This window comes from Phyllobates terribilis, unplaced genomic scaffold, assembly GCF_046119375.1.
Source record: "Phyllobates terribilis strain yellow unplaced genomic scaffold, ASM4611937v1 Scaffold_36__1_contigs__length_13169755, whole genome shotgun sequence".
In the NCBI taxonomy this organism is placed as follows: Eukaryota; Metazoa; Chordata; class Amphibia; order Anura; family Dendrobatidae; genus Phyllobates; species Phyllobates terribilis.
The window spans coordinates 3,668,140-3,690,232 of record NW_027362796.1 but is presented as its reverse complement, the minus strand read 5'-3'; the positions used below and the strand labels follow the sequence as shown (position 1 = coordinate 3,690,232).

General features: G+C 43.8%; 2 protein-coding genes across 3 annotated transcripts in view; one reads left to right on the top strand and one right to left on the bottom strand.

Moving 5' to 3' along the window:
- The window catches only part of LOC141182798 (gastrula zinc finger protein XlCGF66.1-like), a 362,704-nt gene that overhangs the window by 86,751 nt on the left and 253,860 nt on the right, over nucleotides 1-22,093 (bottom strand). The gene's annotated exons all lie outside the window — the stretch shown is intronic.
- The window catches only part of LOC141182792 (uncharacterized), a 100,524-nt gene that overhangs the window by 37,777 nt on the left and 40,654 nt on the right, over nucleotides 1-22,093 (top strand). The window contains exon 7 of one of the 2 annotated variants that reach the window (XM_073660903.1): nucleotides 837-2,305. In XM_073660903.1, the coding sequence (XP_073517004.1) occupies nucleotides 837-2,305 (1,469 nt within the window). Of the gene's footprint in view, nucleotides 1-836; nucleotides 3,205-22,093 lie in introns of those variants that run through there. The other variant, XM_073660902.1, reaches the window with a different exon arrangement.

The following is a 22,093-nucleotide window of genomic DNA, read 5'->3' as shown; positions in this document are numbered from 1 at the left end:
ATCAGAAGAAACGAGTAGTCCGTAAACGGGCCGAGGTCACAACAGGAAACAAATAGACAAACCGGGAGCTGAGCACAGAGGACTGAACCAGAGGAGAACAAGGCTGTATCTGGCAGCTTCCAGCAATATGCTTCCAGCTTTAGTAGGGTGCGGTGCTTTCCAATTCTCTGAAGGAGGGAGCAGATTACTCCAGCTGGACAGCACACACCCATACTGCCAGACTGGATGGTACTACTGGTCCCAGCAACCCTAATCTTAATGGCTGGACAGAGCCTGCGCCTCCAGAGCTTCTGGTTCCGACGTCTCCTCCATCACCAGCGCCGCCTGCAGGATTAATAAGGCGGCTCCTGGTGAGAGAAGCAAACGTTGCAGGAGCAGATCCCAGAGAAAATGGGACACACCATTTGCAGAAACCTTGATATGACAAAATGAAAGAAAACCAGAGCAGTAGAAATCCCCATAAGGTGACTCCATCTTGGGAATTAATCTATAGGAGTAGTGACTATTTTGACTCCACAGGCACTTTCCCTAAATTAGCACACAGTGGATGTTGGAGAGTAAAAATTGCAAAAATGCCATTTTATTACCCAACACACAGTGCCCAGATAAATTAAGTGGGTTCTTCTCACTATAGTAATGCCAAATACATGAATGCTAAATGTGGTTTGGGCACAGTCTTTTAGACTGTGAACTGTAATTGACTTGGTGAATAATTCTTTTTTTTTTTTTTTTTTTTTTTACGTAGCTTGCCATTTTTACAGACACTTTAAGTAAAAATGTTAAAAAAATGTAAGAATATTTTATTCAAAAATAATACTTAATTTTATTCTTGTCAGATGACTGTACCTGGAGATCAGAAGGACAACTGACATCTTCAATTTTTAAATCACATGAGATTGAGATCCAACAAGATGCAATTGAAATGAATGCCATTACTCCAGATATACCATCATCCCTTCACAGCAAAGATCAATCATCTAATCCTTTGAAACAGGTCCTGTCTTCTGATTCATTAGCGACTACTAAGGAAAATCAAAGTTGCAAAATAAGCATTAAAAAACGAACTGCTCCTAAAGCAAAGAAGCCATTTTCACGTTCAGAATATAGAAATACTCTTCTTAAACAAGAAAAAATTCGCAGATCAGATCTTGCGAGGCAGAGAACTCACACAGGGGAGAAGACATTTTCATGTTTGGAATGTGGGAAATGTTTTAACCATAAATCAGTTTTGATTAATCACCAGAGAACTCACACAGGGGAGAAGCCTTTTTCCTGTTTAGAATGTGGGAAATGTTTTAACCATAAATCAGTTTTGATTAATCACCAGAGAACCCACACAGGGGAGAAGCCTTTTTCCTGTTCAGAATGTGGGAATGGTTTTAACTACAAATCAGAGCTTGTTATACATCAGAGAATCCACACAGGGGAGACGCCTTATTCATGTTCAGAATGTGGGAAATGTTTTAACCATAAATCAGTTTTGATTAATCACCAGAGAACTCACACAGGGGAGAAGCCTTTTTCCTGTTCAGAATGTGGGAAATGTTTTAACCTAAAATCAGATTTAGCTATACACCAGAGAACTCACACAGGGGAGAAGCCTTTTTCCTGTTCAGAATGTGGAAAATGTTTTAACCATAAATTGGTTTTGGTTAATCACCAGAGAACTCACACAGGGGAGAAACCTTTTTCCTGTTCAGAATGTGGAAAATGTTTTAAACAGGAATCAGGGCTTTATAGACATCGGAGAACTCACACAGGGGAGAAGCCTTTTTCTTGTTCAGAATGTGGGAAATGTTTTAACCTAAAATCAGATTTAGTTATACACCAGAGAACTCACACAGGGGAGAAGCCATTTTCATGTCCAGAATGTGGGAAATGTTTTAACCATAAATCGATTATGGTTAATCACCAGAGAATCCACACGGGAGAGAAGCCTTTTTCATGTCCAGAATGTGGGAAATGTTTTAACCATAAATCGGTTATGGTTAATCACCAGAGAATCCACACGGGAGAGAAGCCTTTTTCCTGTTCAGAATGTGGAAAATGTTTTAACCAGAAATCGGGGCTTTATAATCATCAGAGAACCCACACAGGGGAGAAACCTTTTTCCTGTTCAGAATGTGGGAAATGTTTTAACTATAAATCGGTTATGGTTAATCATCAGAGAATCCACACGGGGGAGAAACCTTTCTCATGCTCAGAATGTGGAAAATGTTTTACACACATGGCTAGTTTTATCAGACATCAGAGAACCCACACAGGGGAGAAGCCTTTTTCCTGTTCAGAATGTGGGAAATGTTTTGTGAAGAAATCATCACTTCTTAGTCACCAAAGAATTCACACAGAGGAGAAGCCTTTTTCATGTTCTTAATGTGGGAGATGTTTTACATGGAAATCAATTCTTAATAAACATCAGAGAAGCCACAGAGGAGAAAAGCCCCTTTTCATGTTCAGAATTTTGGAAATGTTTTAATCGAAAATTGTATCTTCTTAAAGGGGTTACTAAGAAAAAAAACAAAATAAGTCAGCTCACCCATTGAGGAATACAAAGCTCAGGAAAACAGCCGTGCCGCAGGAATACGAATCAAGAGCAGAAAAAAATCCAGCTTCAATGACTAAAGACCTTACTGTCTGAAACGTGTCTGCTAGAAAATATTTCCCCCTCTAGGGTAGTAACATCCATGCTGTTATCTCAGATTTTTATATTTACTCAATAAAGCAATGTTTTAAGAGGATCATTGAAGCTGTATTTTCTTCTGCTCTCGATTCTTAAAGGGGTTGTCCACTACTTGGACAATGCTTTGTCATTCCTCCTGTTTGGCCTCGTTAAATGTGACGCCAGCGCTGATTGGGCTCACATGGTGCAACAACCTGACCTGAGCCCCGGGAACACAAGTGCTGACGCCGATGGAACGGCACAAGTATGGGAGGTTTGTATAATTCTTATAATAATTTTTGTAATAAGTATATCGTTTATCCATTATGTATATATTCAGTGTGTTCATTAATAGAGATTTGAATCCTTAGTTATAGAAATATAGGTTTATCAAAAGATCATAACAGGCCTACTTTTCAGTCATGCTCTTTGCGGTCAGAAGCATCTAACATTCTGAGATACAGTGGTGTAAAAAAAAGTGTTTGCCCCGTCCTGATTTCTTATTCTTTTGCATATTTGTCACACCTAAATGTTTCAGATCATAAGATGTAAATATTAGACAAAGATAACACAAGTAAACACAAAATGCAGTTTTTAAATGAAGGTATTTTATTATTAAGGGAAAAAGAAATCCAAAGCCCCAGGGCCCTGTGTGAAAAAGTGACACCACACACACACACACACACACACACACACACACACATACACACACACACACACACACACACACACACACACACACACACATACACATACACATACACACACACACACACACACACACACACACACACACACACACACACACACACACCCCACTTAAAACCTAAATTAACTGTGGTTTATAACATCTTTGGGAACCTGAGTTAAATTTCCCTAGCCACAATCAGGCCTGATTCCTGCCACACCTGTTCTCAATCAAGAAAATACTTTAACAGGAATTGCTTGACAAAGTGAGGTAGACCAAAAGATCCTCAAAAGCTAGACATCATGCCGCGATCCAAATAAATTCAAGAACAAATGAGAAAAAAAAGTAATTGAGATCGATCAATTTGGAAAAGGTTATAAAGCCATTTCTAAAGCTTTAGGACTCCAGCGAACCACTGTGAGAACCATTATCCACAAAAGGCAAAAGCATGGAACAGTGGTCAACCTGCCCACCAAAATTACTCTAAGAGCGCAGCGGCCACTCATCCAAGAGGTCACAAAAGACCCTGCAACAACATCCAAAGAACTGCAGAGCTCACTTGCCTCAGTTAAGGTCAGTGTTCATGACTCCACCATAAGAAAGACAGTGGGCAAAAATGGCCTGCATTGCATAGTTCCAAGACTAAAACCATTGCTAAGCAATAAGAACATGCTTTTCTCAGTTTTGTCAGAAAAAATCTTGATGATCCCCCAAGACTTTTGGGAGAATACACTGTGGACTGACAGGACAAAAGTTGTACTTTTTGAAAGGTGAATGTGCCATTACATCTGGCGTAGAAGTAACACAGCATTTCAGAAAAGGAACATCATACCCACAGTAAAATATGGTGGTGGTGGTAGTGTGATGGTCTGGGGCTGTTTTGCTGCTTCAGGACCTGGAAGACTTGCTGTGGTAAATGGAACCATGAATTCTGCTGTCTACCAAAAAAATCCTGATGGAGAATGTCCAGCCATCTGTTCGTGACCTCAAGCTGAAGTGCATTTGGGTTATGCATCAGGACAATGATCCAAAACACACCAGCAAATCCACCTACCTCTGAATGACTTAAGAAAAACAAATTTAAGATTTTGGAGTGGCCTAGTCAAAGTCCTGACTTTAATCTGATTTAGATGCTGTGGCATGACCTTAAAAGGGTGGTTCATGCTCGGAAACCCTCCAATGTGGCTGAATTACAAAAATTTAGCAAAGATGAGTGGCCAAAATTCCTCCAGAGCGTTGTAAAAGACTTATTGCCAAACTGCAAACGCTTGATTCCAGTTGTTGCTGCGAAGGGTGGCTCAACCAGTTATTAGGTTTAGGGGGCTATCACTTTTGCACACAGGGTCCTGTAGGTTTGGCTTTCTTTTTCCCTAAATAATAAAGACCTTCATTTAAAAACTGCATTTTGTGGTTACTTGTGTTATCTTTGTCTAACATTTCAATTTGTTTGGTGATCTGAAACATTTAAGTGACAAACATGCAAAAGAATAAGAAATCAGGAAGGGGCAAACATTTTCACACCACTGTATGTGTAGAAGCAGTAACCGTATCTTTTGAAACACAGTATGCTTAGAATATTATCTATAGTCGGCAGCGAGTATTGGTTTTAGCTGCCTGTCATATCTGATTGTGTATATTTTGCATTGCCTGTATAAGCTTGATCGGAATGAATTAGCGTCAGACGGCCTGCTGAGCATCTCACTTGTCTCCTTGTTAAACAAAATAAACAGATTTTTGCTGAGGAATTCAAGATGATCTCCTATCTCACTTGGTAGAAAGTAAAATATTTCTGTCAATAATTGTTTTTATTTTAGGGTCAAACATGTGGAATGTTTGTCCACTACTTGGAAAACCCCTTTAAACGTCAAAAATCCCACAGCGGGAGAAGTCATTCTCATACCAAGAGTGTGAAAAATGAAAAATTAATTACTGGAAAATCAATTTTGTTGACCATCAAAAATAACTCCAATGGGGAGAAACTATATATGTTATTGACAAATTGTACAAAAACATATAACATAATTAACCCCTTAATGACCACCAATACGTCTTTACTGACCTGAGATATAAGAGACTAGCATCCTCCGACCGGTTGACAATCCAGCTGTACACTATAGCTGACAACTTGCTGCATTGGCCACAATCAGTGTTGGAACCGACCATGACCGTTTAACTCCTTAGATGCTACAGTCAATAGTAACTACAGCAATTAGATGATTAAAGGGAAGGTGGCATAAAAAAATGTAAACAATTAAAAAAATGTAAAGTATTAATGTTTTGATTTTTTTTAAATATCATTTGTTTTTAATGAAGTAAAATATGAAAAATAATTTAACAAGGTTTGGTATTTCCACTTTTAAACACTGGGGGGAAGAGCTGCTGAAATTTGCCATGAAAACCTAGTGTACAACTAGCTCACATTACGACTGCAGTAAATGTGGGCTGGGTCTGCTCTCATGTGTGTCATGTCGCTCCTCTCCTCCCTTTCTGGGTGTTTGTAACAGGATAAGAGAGGATGAAGTTTAGGATCACAGTGTTGAGCCATTTTGTTGGTGACTGCCAGTGATACTGACAAGTACAGTGTCACCGAGGACGGCCGGCAGCGCCACTTCTGTTAGTGCTGCTCTCTGTATCATAAGCTGGGGTTAGATACTGTCGTGGTAGCCCTTCCAAGAATTTGGATTGAGATAATTGAGATTGAGAAAGAAAATAACATACAGCCAGTGTGTGTACAATTCTTGTCTGCCCTCAGAACCCAAGCAACAGGTACTTTATTACACCCCCAGAAGAAAGCGGATGGCTAACATTATCTAAGAAAGAAAGTATTTTAATTGGAAATAACAGTCCTTGAAAGCAGCTCTGTCCAATTTACTATACTTTTTAAAAACAAATAAGAAAAGCTTAACACGAAGACAGCTCTATATTTCATACAATGCCGTGTTATCGCTTTTATGAGTAACACTTATAAAGCTAATATTAAATTAGCAAAAATATATAGGTAGATTTAATTGTCTAAAATAATAATCAAAACAAAGTATAAATATTTACCATAACAATACGCGGCGTGTTACACACTCTGGGATTATTTACTGCACATGATACATTACACATATCTAGATATGTGTAGTGTATCACATGATTGGATTAGATACACCAGTCCGGGGATATAGCACACGATGACGGGATTAGATACACCGGTCCGGGGCATATCGCACACGATGACTGGAATAGATACACCGCTCTGGGGAGTATCGCACATTTTGTTGGTGACCGCCAGCGATACTGCCAAGTACAGTGTCACTGAGGACGACCGGCAGAGCTGATCCTGATAGATGGTGCTGCTCGCTGTATCATAAACTGGGGTTAGATATGTGGAATGTATTACATGCGCGATTAGATACGCTTAGAGTAACACATGCTGCTATTAGATACAGGACTAAGTGTAGTGTATCACATTATGGGATTAGATATTGAGCTCAGCAGAGTGTATCACACAGGATGGGATTACATACACAGTTTCTAATGTATGGAGCAAGGTCACACCTTACACCACTGCTCACATAGAAGTGGACGGAGAGGGGTCACACATTACACCACTGCTCCCATAGAAGTGGACTGAGCGGGGTCACACATGACACCACTGCTCCCATAGAAGTGGACTGAGCGGGGTCACACATGACACCACTGTTCCCATAGAAGTGGACGGAGCAGGGTCACACATGACACCACTGCTCCCATAGAAGTGGACGGAGCGGGGGGTCACACATTACACCACTGCTCCCATAGAAGTGGGCGGAGAGGGGTCATACATTACACCACTGCTCCCATAGAAGTGGACGGAGCGGGGGGTCACACCTGACACCACTGCTCCCATAGAAGTGGACGGAGAGGGATCACACATTACACCACTGCTCTCAAAGAAATGAACGGAGCGGGGTCACACATGACATCACTGCTCAAATAGAAGTGGACGGAGCAGGGTCACACGTGACACCACTGCTCCCATAGAAGTGGACTGAGTGGGGTCACACCTGACACCACTGCTCCCATAGAAGTGGACTGAACAGGGTCACTTCTATGGGGGGAGGAGAGTTTTTGCTAGGAAAAAAAAAACTTGTCCAAGTCTCAGGAATTCCACATATTCACAGGGATCAAATGGAATCTACAGGACGGTGAGGAGTTTGTCTCCAAAGCATACAACCACATGGAGGTCTGCGGAACTCAGAAAAGCCACAAAGGACCATCCATTGACGGTTGAATCAATCCAGGAGGGGAAAAGCCATTCCATAGGTGAGAAATGGATTTTATTCTTGACTATTCTAAGAAAAGTGACATACAGTTTAAGTTTGTTCATAGTCCTACAGATGCACAATTATGGTCTATTAGTATAGCCAATGTGAAGCAGAGAATCTTAGTATTGATAAAAGGTTTCTCTCTGTAAAAAAGTTAGAGAAAACTTCAAAATGTGATGCATATGGTCCGTGTGTACAATAATTTAGTCTTTAAAAAAACAGGTGGACACACAAGAGACCAGTCATACTGAGACACAAGACGCTGACGGGGATTACTCTGATTGTCCAAATTGTTTGATTTTGGCAGAACATATTGAACAATTGGATCAAATTGATACCAGGACAGAGTTATTGTCCAGATTACACCAAGACATAAAAAAGGTGTCTGTTCATACAAGATTAAATAGTAAAAGCTTAGATAATACCTCCACATCATTCGTACCAGACACACAAAGTCCAGATGTTTCAGGAGAAGCTTTACAGGGAAATGAATTACAAAGGAAAAAATTACATGACAGAGCAGCACGAATCAATCTTAAAATACACGATCAATTAATGAAAATTGTAAAAGACTTTCCAAAGTACAATGAGAAGATGGATGATTTTGATAATGCCGACATTTTTGAATCTAATAAAGATAAATTCAATCTTAATGATGAACAAAAAAAACAAGACATTCAGAGTATGGTTACCCTCACATATGGCAAAAAGATTACAGACCAGACTAAATGAGGATAATGAACTGATACATAGTACAAAAGAAGACAGACTTAGACAATTGCTATTATTTACCACAGGAGACTCGCCCGCTCTTGACATTTTGCATCAATTGAGTGCGAGTGTCCATGATGACCCGTTTGCTTTTTTGGTCAAATTTGAACAGGCCTATAGAATGGTGATGCCTGATGTGGGGCCTAATGAGGAACCAACATCGATGATCAAATTGTATGTAACAAAATTCAAGTACCCTAGATCCTGTTTCAGTGCAATTGACTAGTGTTCAGACATCATTGCAGGAAGCAACAACTTTTATCGACAAAATTAGGAGATCCATGAAGCGGAACCAGGTCAAGGCAAAAATAGCTGTAGTTCATGAGGAAAAAGATAGACAACTGACATCAGAGAAAACTCAACCAAAACCTAAACCCACATTAACATCCAGGAACAGAGATTACACTGAACATAGAGGTAAAATATCACACAAAGGAACAATATCCATTGTTATTTTTGTGGTATACCTGATCACTTAAAGTGGCAGTGCAGGAAATTTTTGAGAGCAGAATCAGAGGCAGGTACACCGGGAAGGGAAAACTGACTTATTCCAAAATCTTCCAACAGACCTTCTGCCCCTCCATTCAATTCTCTCACATCCCCTCACACTGACAATACACAAACAGTCACCATATGCTCCATTAATCAGACAGATCAGAGAGATGACAGTGAAGGAGTCAAATTGCAGGGACACTGGTCTGCTCCCATCTCCTCCATCTCTCTGACTAACAAAGAATGCTCCCACACCCCATCCATTGGAACTTGTGACTCGAGTTAGATTGGATGACTGTGGAAGACCGTTTCTCAATGTGATTTTGGCAGAACAAAGTGCTGTGTTACTTATTGATACAAGGGCACAATTAAGTGTTACTAACCTTGATTTGATGGTAAAATCAGAATCTCCAAGTTGTAATATTATCAGATTCAGCAGAAAAGGAAAAACAAAAGCAAAGCTCGTTCCCAATGTTATGTTGGAAATACCAGGTTCTTACAAAACAGGAATTGACATTTGGTATTGTCGTGATTCTGAGAATATACTTGGCACAGATTTTATGCAGAGATTAGGATGGGTAATTGATCTAGGGAATCAAGTGATCTGGAAAGATTCTAATGGACGTAAACCTATAGTCATTGACCCTAGTGATAATAGTGATGTTGTGTCATCAGATCATTTGTGGCCTGAAACTGGTGGTGATGAGGTACTGACTGAAATTGTACAATGTTTTCCTTCTCTTTGGGCTCCATTCAGGAATGAGGTGGGTACAATGAAGGATGGAATTGTGAATGTAGAAGGACGTGATCCTCCTCCACAGCGTCAGCGTTGCCTCCAGATTCAATTAGTTCTATGTCTAAGATCGTACAGGAATTGTTAGCTCAAGGTGTCATACCTAAGGCTAACTCTGTAAGTAATAATCCTTTATGGTGTGTATTGAAATCTGATGGTACATATCGAATGATATTGGATTTGGGGATGTTTAATAAACATACTCCCAATGTTGCTTCCATTGTTGCAGATACTCATGACATGATGGCAAAGGCAAAATATTTCTCTGTACTAGACATTAGTAATGTTTTTTCAGTATACCTCTTGAAAAGAGCTGTCAGTACAAGTTTTCATTTACTTTCTTGGATGAACAATATCTGTTTTGCAGGTTACATCTAGGAGCACATTTGTCACCTAGTGTTTTTCATCAGGCGTTGGTGAAGGTATTATCCAGATTTTCTAGGCCTGATTGCATACTGCAATATGTGGATGATATTCTGTTGTCTACTTAGGATAAGGAGTCACATGTTTCTCTTTTGACAGAATTGTTTGAACTGTTGTATGATGCAGGGTTGAAATTTAACACTAAAAAGGTCAAATTGATGCAGACTGAGGTCAGGTTTCTGGGAGTATTGTTGAGTCCAGGAAATAGACCGCCATTGCAGGAAAGAATAGAGGCGATCGCTTCTCTCCCAATCCCAACCACACACAAGGCATTGTGACAATTTTTGGGTCTTGTAAATTATTCTAGGGATTTCATTGAGGATTTTGCTGATAAGGCCAGGCCTTTTTATGATCTTTTGAAAGGTAAAAATACTGATTATTTTGGTCCTTGGGGTGTTGAACAACAAACCTCATTTGAACAAATGAAAATGAATTTACAGAATTCACCTGCTTTGTCCACAGTAGATCCTTCAGCTCCATTTGCTCTACAAGTTCACCCATCAGAGACAGCGGTGTCGGCTGTTCTGTTACAATTGCAGGCAGAAGAGTGGAGAATTTTGGGCTATTTTTCTAAGCTTCTCTCACCTGTTGAAAGAGGTTTTGAAACTTGTGCAAGACACTTGGTAGGTGTCTACTTTGCAGTCAAAGCAACTGAACACATTGTTGGTTTCAACAAAATCATTCTGCAAACTCCTCATTCTACACTAAAACTTCTCATTGAGAAAAATATCCCAGGTGTGTCACATCAGAGATTTGCCCATTGGTTACTGTCATTGTCTCCCAATCAAATTGAGGTAGATTATAAAGCCAAAGTTCTTCCTCAGTTGATGCAATATGAAGGGCAAACTCATGATTGTCTCCAGTCTTTTCAGGATCCGATTCCATCACTTTTCAGACGGAAGGCAGAGGTAACAGATGAAGCAGTTTTTGTAGATGGTTCCAGATTCTATTCAGATGGGCACTATTATACAGGATATGCCATTTTTTATCCCACAAGAGGCCAGGTGGTAAAACACAAGTTACCAAGTAATTTTTCAGCTCAGAGGGCAGAGCTAGAAGCCATAAAAATGGTGCTAAAGCTGAATGAGGCTGACGATCAGTGTCCCATAGTAATCTACAGTGACAGCTCCTATGTTGTGAGTTCACTGACAGATTACTTGCCAGTTTGGGAAAAAAGGATATGTAGATTCTTCTAACAAGACTCTTGTACATAGTGACACAATGAAAACAATTTTTGAGATAGCTTCAAAAACCCCTAATGGTTTTGCTATTGTCAAAGTTCCTGCCCATAAAAAGTCTGATGATGAATTATCTGCTGGAAATGCAGCCGCAGATATGTTAGCCAAAGAGTCAGCCCTGACAGGAGAAGAAATGTTTGAATCTGAACCTCTCGAGGTTTCAGCAGTTCAAAGAACAGACACGCATATCCCTTCTTTTGCAGAAGAACAAGAAAAAGATACAACTCTTGTTGCTTCCCGGGATTTGTGTCGTGACTTAAATGGGGACTTGCGTCCTGTTGTACCAAAACATCTACAGGATGAGTTCACGAGATATAATCATAACAGCTTGGGTCATTTGGGCCAACAGAAATTGTTAGGCATTCTCAAAGAGAGATTTTACTGGGAAAAGATGGAAGAGACTGTACGAAATATTGTTCAATCATGCCTCATTTGTGCCCAAATTAATGCAAGACAAAAAGGACAGAAACCGCCACTACTCCGAACCCCACCTGCAGATGGTCCATGGTCTACGTTACAAATAGACTATATTGGTTCATTACCATCAGGTAAAAATGGTCTCAGGTATACATTGGTTATAGTAGATGTTTAATCATGTTAATTAGTTAATTATGTCTTTTGTACTTGGGGGATCCCAAGAATAATTATCTCTGATCGAGGAAGTCACTTCACAGGAAAAATCATGCGAGCAGTTTGTACTATTCTAGGGGTACAATAGTTTCATGTACCTTACCATCGACAGTCAGCTGGCATTGTGGAAAGGATGAATAGAACAATAAAATCCAGAATTGCCAAAATGTTATTGGACAAAGGTAATACTTGGGTGGATGCAGTACCTTTTGTACTGTTGAGTGTTAGAGGAACAACTTCCTCCACAACTCAGTTTACTCCTTTTGAACTAATGTCAGGAAGGAAAATGCCACTGATTTTCCCACATGAACCATTTTTGTCCACACCTCAAAAAGATGCTGCTGCAAGGTCCAAATGGTTGCAATTGTAGCAGGAAAACTTGAAAACCATTCTTCCACATCCTGCATCAAGAATGCAGAGGATGGAGCCACCATGTGAATCCAAATGAAAAAAAAGGGGCTCTAGTCATGATTAAAACTTTCAGGAAGAGTGGACCTTGGGAAAGTAACTGGGAAGGTCCCTTTAAAATAATCGACACCATGGGGCGAGTTATGATCCTAGTGCAACCAGCATCTAACATAGTTAAAAATACCCGCAGACAACAAAAATTGTGGGTACATGTTGATCAATGCAAATTGTATATTGCAAAATAATGATACTGCATTTCTTTAAGGAAGAAATTGATTCCAATAAGAGCTGGAATACGGAATACCATGTCCTTGATGGAAAGAATTCAATACCAATCCTTCAAGAAAAGAAAAATTTCCCAGGAAAAGCTACTATCTGATGGGAACCACATTTCTGCTACTTTATACTATTTCAGTTGTGATCTACGCAGAAGACATTTTATATCATGGAACAAATACTAGTGAAGTGGATGGACATATCAGAGGAACTTTACATTCACAGAAACCAAGAGGATCAAGTATACAAAATCTAATAGATGAAGACATACCGGACGATTCAGTAGATATTACTGGAAACATTTGCATGGGTTATGGTGTATAATGCTGTATTGAGCTACACTTCATACACAACACTTAATATTACATGCTACCATAGGACCTAAGTCTAAGTTTATACAGTTACAAGGATTTTATATACATAATAATAAGACAGGCACATGGGAATGCAATCCTACAGATGTGTTATACTGGAATATAGAGATAAGAGGTGAAGAGAAAGCTGTGTGGTCGGGTGATATTACTAATGATTTGCTCGCAAAAGGGACAGTTAGAACATCCGAAACAGAGATTGTGTTAAAGACACAACTTTTGGGGAAAATTTTGGATCCTTCATTACTTTCTATTACAGAAGGAGATGAAGATTGGGTAAAAACATGGAATTTCCAGAGAACCAGAGAATCAGTACAAGTACAGGTATCTGTAGTTTTTACAGTAACAAATACTATCGCTCCAGAAGTAAGGGTTGCACCACAAGCAGAACATAGTCAAGAAAATATGTCTCTTTTATTGAAATGCAACACAAGGTTAGAGTTACCTCCCGAGTCTTTGTTAACATGGACCAGAAACAAATTATTTTTGGGAAGTTTTTCAAATGGTCCAACAAATGTTATACATAGAAGTCAATATGGGAATGTGAGATGGTTGGATGAGAATTTTGTTTTTTCTCTAGATAATCCATCTCCTAAGGATTCGGGACTTTATCAATGTTGCGTTTTAACTAAAAATAATTACAAACAATGTAAAGATGTAAATGTTTGGTCAGGAGTAGATAATGTATGTACACAGACAAGGTTTCCACCATCTACTCCTTTCCAAATCAATCAATTCCAATCTAAACCTCTATTAAGAGATGGAGTGTTGATGATTATGGTCTGGACTTTTAACATGTCTAGTTGGAAAATCTAATCCAGATATCCCCAATGTCAATCACATCTCATTAACATGGAGATGGGCATAGAACAATGGTTTGGGAAAAGAACCTCAACACAGGTTAGAAGTAAGAGGGGGATATTAGAAGGTAATTTGGGGGGATTAGGAACAGTGGGAAGTTTAATTAACACTATGGACATTCATACAGTTTAAATCAGATTTGGAAAATATTGGGTATATTGGAGATAAAGGGGTAAAAATTAAGAAAAGTTTGAATCAACTCCTTGAGAAGATGGTTTTGAACACTGCTGCTGTGCTGGGATCTTCAGTGTCACATCTACAAGATGCTACTTTAGCTCTCATAGAAAGTGAACAGGAATCCCAAGTGGCCAGAGCATGTCTAGAAATTCAGATTGAATATTCCACCAATCTGAAAATGATTGCACAGGCATTGCAAAGTGGAATTACACCTTTAGGAATAATGAGAAATTTGCCTACAGAATATAATTTTGCGTTAAATCACACAGATTTGTGGGTAAATAGGTGGTTAGGATGTGAACAGAACATTTGTATAGGAACATCACTAATCCCAATATCGGGAAGAGAAGAAACCATGGTTCCTATAACTGTTATGGAAATTCCTTTTAGTAATACACAATAGCTGTATTATATATTACAGTACACAGATTTTGCATTTGATGGTACAAACACTGAACAATTAGACATTTTTTCATGCTTATAGTGGGTACGGAAAGTATTCAGACCCCTTTATATTTTTCACTCTTTGTTTCATTGCAGCTATTTGGTAAATTCTAAAAAGTTCATTTTTTTCTCATTAAAGTACACTCTGCACCCCATATTGACTGAAAAAAAAAGAAATGTAGAAATTTTTGCAAATTTATTAGAGTTTGCTCAAAAACACATGAAGGACTCCCAGACTATGAGAAATAAGATTCTCTGGTCTGATGAGATGAAGATAGAACTTTTTGGTGATAATTCTAAGCAGTATGTGTGGAGAAAACCAGGCACTGCTCATCACCTGCCCAATACAATCCCAAAAGTGAAACATGGTGGTGACAGCATCATGCTATGGGGGTGTTTTTCAGCTGCAGGGACAGGATAACTGGTTGCAATTGAAGGAAACATGAATGTAGCCAAGTACGGAGATATCATGGATGAAAATCTCTTCCAGAGTGCTCTGGAACTCAGACTTGGTCGAAGGTTCACCTTCCAACAAGACAATGACCCTAAGCACACAGCTAAAATAACAAAGGAGTGGCTTCAGAACAACTCTGTGACCATTCTTGACTGGCCCAGTCAGAGCCCTGACCTAAACCCAATTGAGCATCTCTGGAGAGACCTGAAAATGGCTGTCCACCAACGCTCTCCAACCTGACAGAACTGGAGAGGATCTGCAAGGAAGAATGGCAGAGGATCCCCAAATCCAGGTGTGAAAAACTTGTTGCATCATTCCTAAGAAGACTCATGGCTGTACTAGCTCAAAAGGGGGCTTCTACTCAATACTGAGCAAAGGGTCTGAATACTTATGACCATGTGATATTTCATTTTTTCTTTTTTAATAAATTTGCAAAAATGTCTATATTTCTGTTTTTTTTCAGTCAAGATGGGGTGCAGAGTGTACTTTAAAAAAATGAACTTTTTAGAATTTACCAAATGGCTGCAATGAAACAAAGAGTGAAAAATTTAAAAGGGTCTGAATACTTTCCGTACCCACTGTACATTTAGTTTCTAAGGTAATGTGTCTACCTGGACAGGATAAAGTCATTTATAACTCGTGTTTCCATAATCATACCTCCGGTCATGCCAGAGTTGAGAATGTACACACGATACATGACTTGGTGACCCCAATAAGCTCGAACAAAATTTGTTTCCAAGTTATGTCTTAAAAAGAAGTTGTTTCTGCATTCTTCTCATCTTGTGTACATGCTGAAAATCTGACAATAGGTTTATATTATATTGAGGGAAATGTGAAAAATATCTTTTTTTTTAATTTAGAAGTTTTTGGGAACTCAGATGACATTCAGTACAGGAGTTGATACAAGGTTTTCAGAATAAAGAATGAATGTGATACGAATGGTGAGAGAATGAGTTTAGGATTGATTATGATATTTTTTAAATCATAATCAGGGGGGACTGTAAAATATTAATCTCTTATGATAAAAAAATATACATAAGCTTTATCATGCTTAGGCTGTACCATGCTTAGATTCAAATATAGAGAAAGACTGGAGTTATTCTGGGACCTTGGTAGAAACCTGTTCAGTTTGTCAAACCTATAGGACTCTTGTCTATATAGGTTATTTGGGGATAACTAGTGATCCTTAAAGGCCATATGTTTAAAATATACCAACATGAGGTGATGTGCACGTAGCTAAAATGCATATGTCACAAGTTACTAGTTTTGTTCTAATATGGTAGAAGCTACTAATATACCAGCAAGTCGCCATATTGGGTTATGAAACTGTAAAAATATTCTCCAATGTATGTCTATGAGGCGAGATGGTATATAAGCAGAGCCAGACATGAATGGAGGAGATCACTCATTCCTCGAGTATCTCCAACACGGATCATGCTTCTATACTGGATACGTAAGAACCAATAATTGTTTCCTTTCTCTCTTCTAACCTGATACTTCTTTTTGTGTGCTATGAAATATATTTCTTAATTTTTGTAATCACTTTTGAATGAACATTAAATAAGCTTTTGTTTTATCCACACAATTCAAGATTGTTTTCCTCTCTATTCTCACCTTACCCTTACCTAAAGAAAGGAAGTGTTAGTTTTTCTAGCAGCAACCAACAACCTTTTCACACTGCTCTGGCTTCAAGAGTGGTATTACGCGGCCCCCTAGAAATTGGGACAGGAAAGTAGTTTGACATGATGTGGGTGCCTGTTGTGCTCCCTCACAGGCACAGTTTCATGTTGCCCACGGCCTCGGCGTGCATGTCCACTTCTACCTCCCTTGCCACGCGCCTTGCCCATTTTAAATGGAGTTTAATATTTGTCACGTTGCCAAAAATGTCTGTATTATTACCGCAGTAATATAAGATCACGTCTGATGACCATAGTTTTAGGCAGTGACCTGGGAGTCAGAGATGCTTCCAGGGGTCTTCCCCATGCTGTTCCCATGTCTTTTCAGCACTGTATGGATGTGTCTGATCATGTCTCACACACTACATAGCCAGATAAGGTTGTAAAATGTTAAAATGTAATTTACCGGTGAATGTATTTTTCACAGTTGAAAGCAATGCAAAAGTGCAAAAACGCATCAAAAACGCTATGTGTGAACATAGCCCAAGGTGTGGAGGAGTATTTTTGCTTTTGGTTATTTATTTTGCCTTATATACAAGTCATTACCCTGGAAAGGATGTTCCTTAACATATTTCCCATGAAAATCCATTTTGGTTTTGTTTTTGTATGATTTATTGTGAGTCCGTAAAAGTGGCATAATAGCTCTGACAACATTGTTCACAGCAGTGACCTGGGAGTCAGAGATGCTTCCAGGGGTCTTCCCCATGCTGTTCCCATGTCATTTCAGCACTGTTCCCATCGACTTGGACAATTTTTAGGCCCCCTGCAGGTGCTGAAAAAATGCTTGAGTTTCCCATAGACTTACATTGGGCTTGTTGCTCGGGTCCAGCACCAAAGCATTCCAATTTGCTCGACTTGAGCACTCGAGCATTTTAGTGCTCGCTCATCACTGCTGTTTCATTTTAAATCCAGATTAGTGGCCTGCAGAGCTGAAATCACGAAGATTCAGTGTCCAAATATTTCTGGACCTACCTGTAGTCATATATTTACACTATATTGACAAATATTGCATCTCTTGCCCCCACCCCACAAAACAAATCCCAAAATGTTCTCCTGCCCCTTTTCCTAACTCCCAATCCCAAAATAGACAAGGACATTCGGAGTTGCCAATCCTCCCTCTTTTGTAGACTTCTGGAGATAAAGCATCTTCAGCCCCGACTCTTTACTTCCTACAGACAACATAGAGGGAAAACGAAACACTTGTTATAATCAGTTATTCTTTATCACATTTTTTTTAAAGGTAAATTACAATAAAATGCCCCCAATCCATTTTTCCTTTTTCCCAATCCATAATGCTGGGGTAAGATTATCTCTACAGAGACCCCTGTACAGGAATATTAGGGCTCCAGCGACATCACATCTATTATACAGAGAATAGCGCCATCTCCATAGCTCTGTACACAAGGACATAGAGATCAGACAAGGTCCTCATATTCAGGCAGCTTCTATTCTACTCCAACCCTCTTTATAAGAACAAGATCAGAGTCTCATTATACCGAGCAGAGAAGCTTCAGGGACAAAGACCCCGTCTGGTCCTAACACGGCGGGGGCCCGGAGTATCCAGCCACGGGGCCCGGATTCTCTCATTTGTGGCCCCAGCGTTTCTTGTAGAATAAATCCCTTTCTCATCCAGTCCTGTAGCAATGACTTTGTTATCAAGTTTTGTAGGAGGGTTCGTCTGACTCCATCTTATGTTATCAGTATCTGTGCGAGAAACAAGAGACGTCCGAGCGCAGTTTTACCGAGTGTCCAGTGTCAGCTCTTCTACAGTTGGTTAAAGAGCCGCGGAGTCTACGACCGAACCTGGGAGTATACAGCTGTATACAGCGTACATACCCGGCTCTGTACACACACAGCTCCGCTCCGTACATACAAGACTCTGTACACACACGGCTCCGTATGCACACGTTGCTGTACACACACGGCTCCGCTTCGTACACCTCATACACACGCGGCTCCGCTCCGTACACCTCATACACGCGCGGCTCCGCTCCATACACCTCGTACACGCGCGGCTCCGCTCCGTACGCCTCGTACACGCGCGGCTCTCCTCCGTACGTCTCGTACACGCGCGGCTCCGCTCCGTACGCCTCGTACACGCGCGGCTCCGCTCCGTACGCCTCGTACACGCGCGGCTCCGCTCCGTACGCCTCGTACACGCGCGGCTCCGCTCCGTACGCCTCGTACACGCGCGGCTCCGCTCCGTACGCCTCGTACACGCGCGGCTCCGCTCCGTACGCCTCGTACACGCGCGGCTCCGCTCCGTACGCCTCGTACACGCGCGGCTCCGCTCCGTACGCCTCGTACACGCGCGGCTCCGCTCCGTACGTCTCATACACGCGCGGCTCCGCTCCGTACGCCTCGTACACGCGCGGCTCCGCTCCGTACGTCTCATACACGCGCGGCTCCGCTCCGTACGCCTCATACACGCTCGGCTCCGCACGTCTCGTACACGCGCGGCTCCGCTCCGTACGCCTCGTACACGCGCGACTCCGCTCCTTACGCCTCGTACACGAGCGTCTCGGGTCCGTACGCCTCGTACACGCGCTGCTCCGCTCACCTCGTACACACACGGCTCCGCTCCGTACACCTCATACACACGAGGCTCCGTTCCGTACACCTCGTACACACGCGGCTCTGCTCCGTACACCTCGTACACGCGCGGCTCCGCTCCGTACACCTCGTACACGCGCTGCTCTGCTCCGTACACCTCGTACACACGGCTCCGCTCCGTACCCCTCGTACATGCGCGATTCTGCTGCGTACACCTCGTACACGCGGATCCGCTCCGTACACCTCGTACACACGCGGCTCCGCTCCGTACACCTCGTACACACGCGGCTCTGCTCCGTACACCTCGTACACACACGGCTCCGCTCCGTACACCTCGTACACACACGGCTCCGCTCCGTACACCTCGTACACACGCGGCTCCGCTCCGTACACCTCGTACACACGCGGCTCCGCTCCGTACACCTCGTACACACGCGGCTCCGCTCCGTACACCTCGTACACGCGCGGCTCCGCTCCGTACACCTCGTACACGCGCGGCTCCGCTCCGTACGCCTCGTACACGCGCGGCTCCGCTCCGTACGCCTCGTACACGCGCGGCTCCGCTCCGTACGCCTCGTACACGCGCGGCTCCGCTCCGTACGTCTCATACACGCGCGGCTCCGCTCCGTACGCCTCGTACACGCTCGGCTCCGCTCCGTACGTCTCGTACACGCGCGGCTCCGCTCCGTACGCCTCGTACACGCGCGACTCCGCTCCTTACGCCTCGTACACGCGCGTCTCGGGTCCGTACGCCTCGTACACGCGCTGCTCCGCTCACCTCGTACACACACGGCTCCGCTCCGTACACCTCATACACACGAGGCTCCGTTCCGTACACCTCGTACACACGCGGCTCTGCTCCGTACACCTCGTACACGCGCGGCTCCGCTCCGTACACCTCGTACACGCGCTGCTCTGCTCCGTACACCTCGTACACACGGCTCCGCTCCGTACCCCTCGTACATGCGCGATTCTGCTGCGTACACGCGGATCCGCTCCGTACACCTCGTACACACGCGGCTCCGCTCCGTACACCTCGTACACACGCGGCTCTGCTCCGTACACCTCGTACACACACGGCTCCGCTCCGTACACCTCGTACACACACGGCTCCGCTCCGTACACCTCGTACACACGCGGCTCCGCTCCGTACACCTCGTACACACGCGGCTCTGCTCCGTACACCTCGTACACACGCGGCTCCGCTCCGTACACCTCGTACACACGCGGCTCCGCTCCGTACACCTCGTACACACGCGGCTCCGCTCCGTACACCTCGTACACACATGGCTCTGCTCCGTACACCTCGTACACGCGCGGCTCCGCTCTGTACACCTCGTACACACGCGGCTCCGCTCCGTACACCCGCAGCTCCGCTCCGTACACCTCGTACACACACGGCTCCGCTCCGTACACCTCGTACACACACGGCTCCGCACACCTCGTACACACGCGGCTCTGCTTCGTACACCTCGTACACGCGCGTCTCGGGTCCGTACGCCTCGTACAAACGCGGCTCCGCTCCGTACGCCTCGTACACGCGCGGCTCCGCTCCGTACACCTCGTACACGCACGGCTCCGCTCCGTACGTCTCGTACACGCGCGGCTCCGCTCCGTACGTCTCGTACACGCGCGGCTCCGCTCCGTACGCCTCGTACACGCGCGACTCCGCTCCTTACGCCTCGTACACGCGCGTCTCGGGTCCGTACGCCTCGTACACGCGCTACTCCGCTCACCTCGTACACACACGGCTCCGCTCCGTACACCTCGTACACACGAGGCTCCGTTCCGTACACCTCGTACACACGCGGCTCTGCTCCGTACACCTCGTACACGCGCGGCTCCGCTCCGTACACCTCGTACACGCGCTGCTCTGCTCCGTACACCTCGTACACACGGCTCCGCTCCGTACCCCTCGTACATGCGCGATTCTGCTGCGTACACCTCGTACACGCGGATCCGCTCCGTACACCTCGTACACACGCGGCTCCGCTCCGTACACCTCGTACACGTGCGGCTCCGCTCTGTACACCTCGTACACACGCGGCTCCGCTCCGTACACCCGCAGCTCCGCTCCGTACACCTCGTACACACACGGCTCCGCACACCTCGTACACACGCGGCTCTGCTTCGTACACCTCGTACACGCGCGTCTCGGGTCCGTACGCCTCGTACACGCGCGGCTCCGCTCCGTACGCCTCGTACACGCGCGGCTCCGCTCCGTACACCTCGTACACGTGCGGCTCCGCTCCGTACGTCTCGTACACGCGCGGCTCCGCTCCGTACGTCTCGTACACGCGCGGCTCCGCTCGCCTCGTACACGCGCGTCTCGGGTCCGTACGCCTCGTACACGCGCTGCTCCGCTCACCTCGTACACACACGGCTCCGCTCCGTACACCTCGTACACACGAGGCTCCGTTCCGTACACCTCGTACACACGCGGCTCTGCTCCGTACACCTCGTACACGCGCGGCTCCGCTCCGTACACCTCGTACACGCGCTGCTCTGCTCCGTACACCTCGTACACACGGCTCCGCTCCGTACCCCTCGTACATGCGCGATTCTGCTGCGTACACCTCGTACACGCGGATCCGCTCCGTACACCTCGTACACACGCGGCTCCGCTCCGTACACCTCGTACACACGCGGCTCTGCTCCGTACACCTCGTACACACACGGCTCCGCTCCGTACACCTCGTACACACGCGGCTCCGCTCCGTACACCTCGTACACACGCGGCTCCGCTCCGTACACCTCGTACACACGCGGCTCCGCTCCGTACACCTCGTACACACGCGGCTCCGCTCCGTACACCTCGTACACACACGGCTCTGCTCCGTACACCTCGTACACGCGCGGCTCCGCTCCGTACACCTCGTACACACGC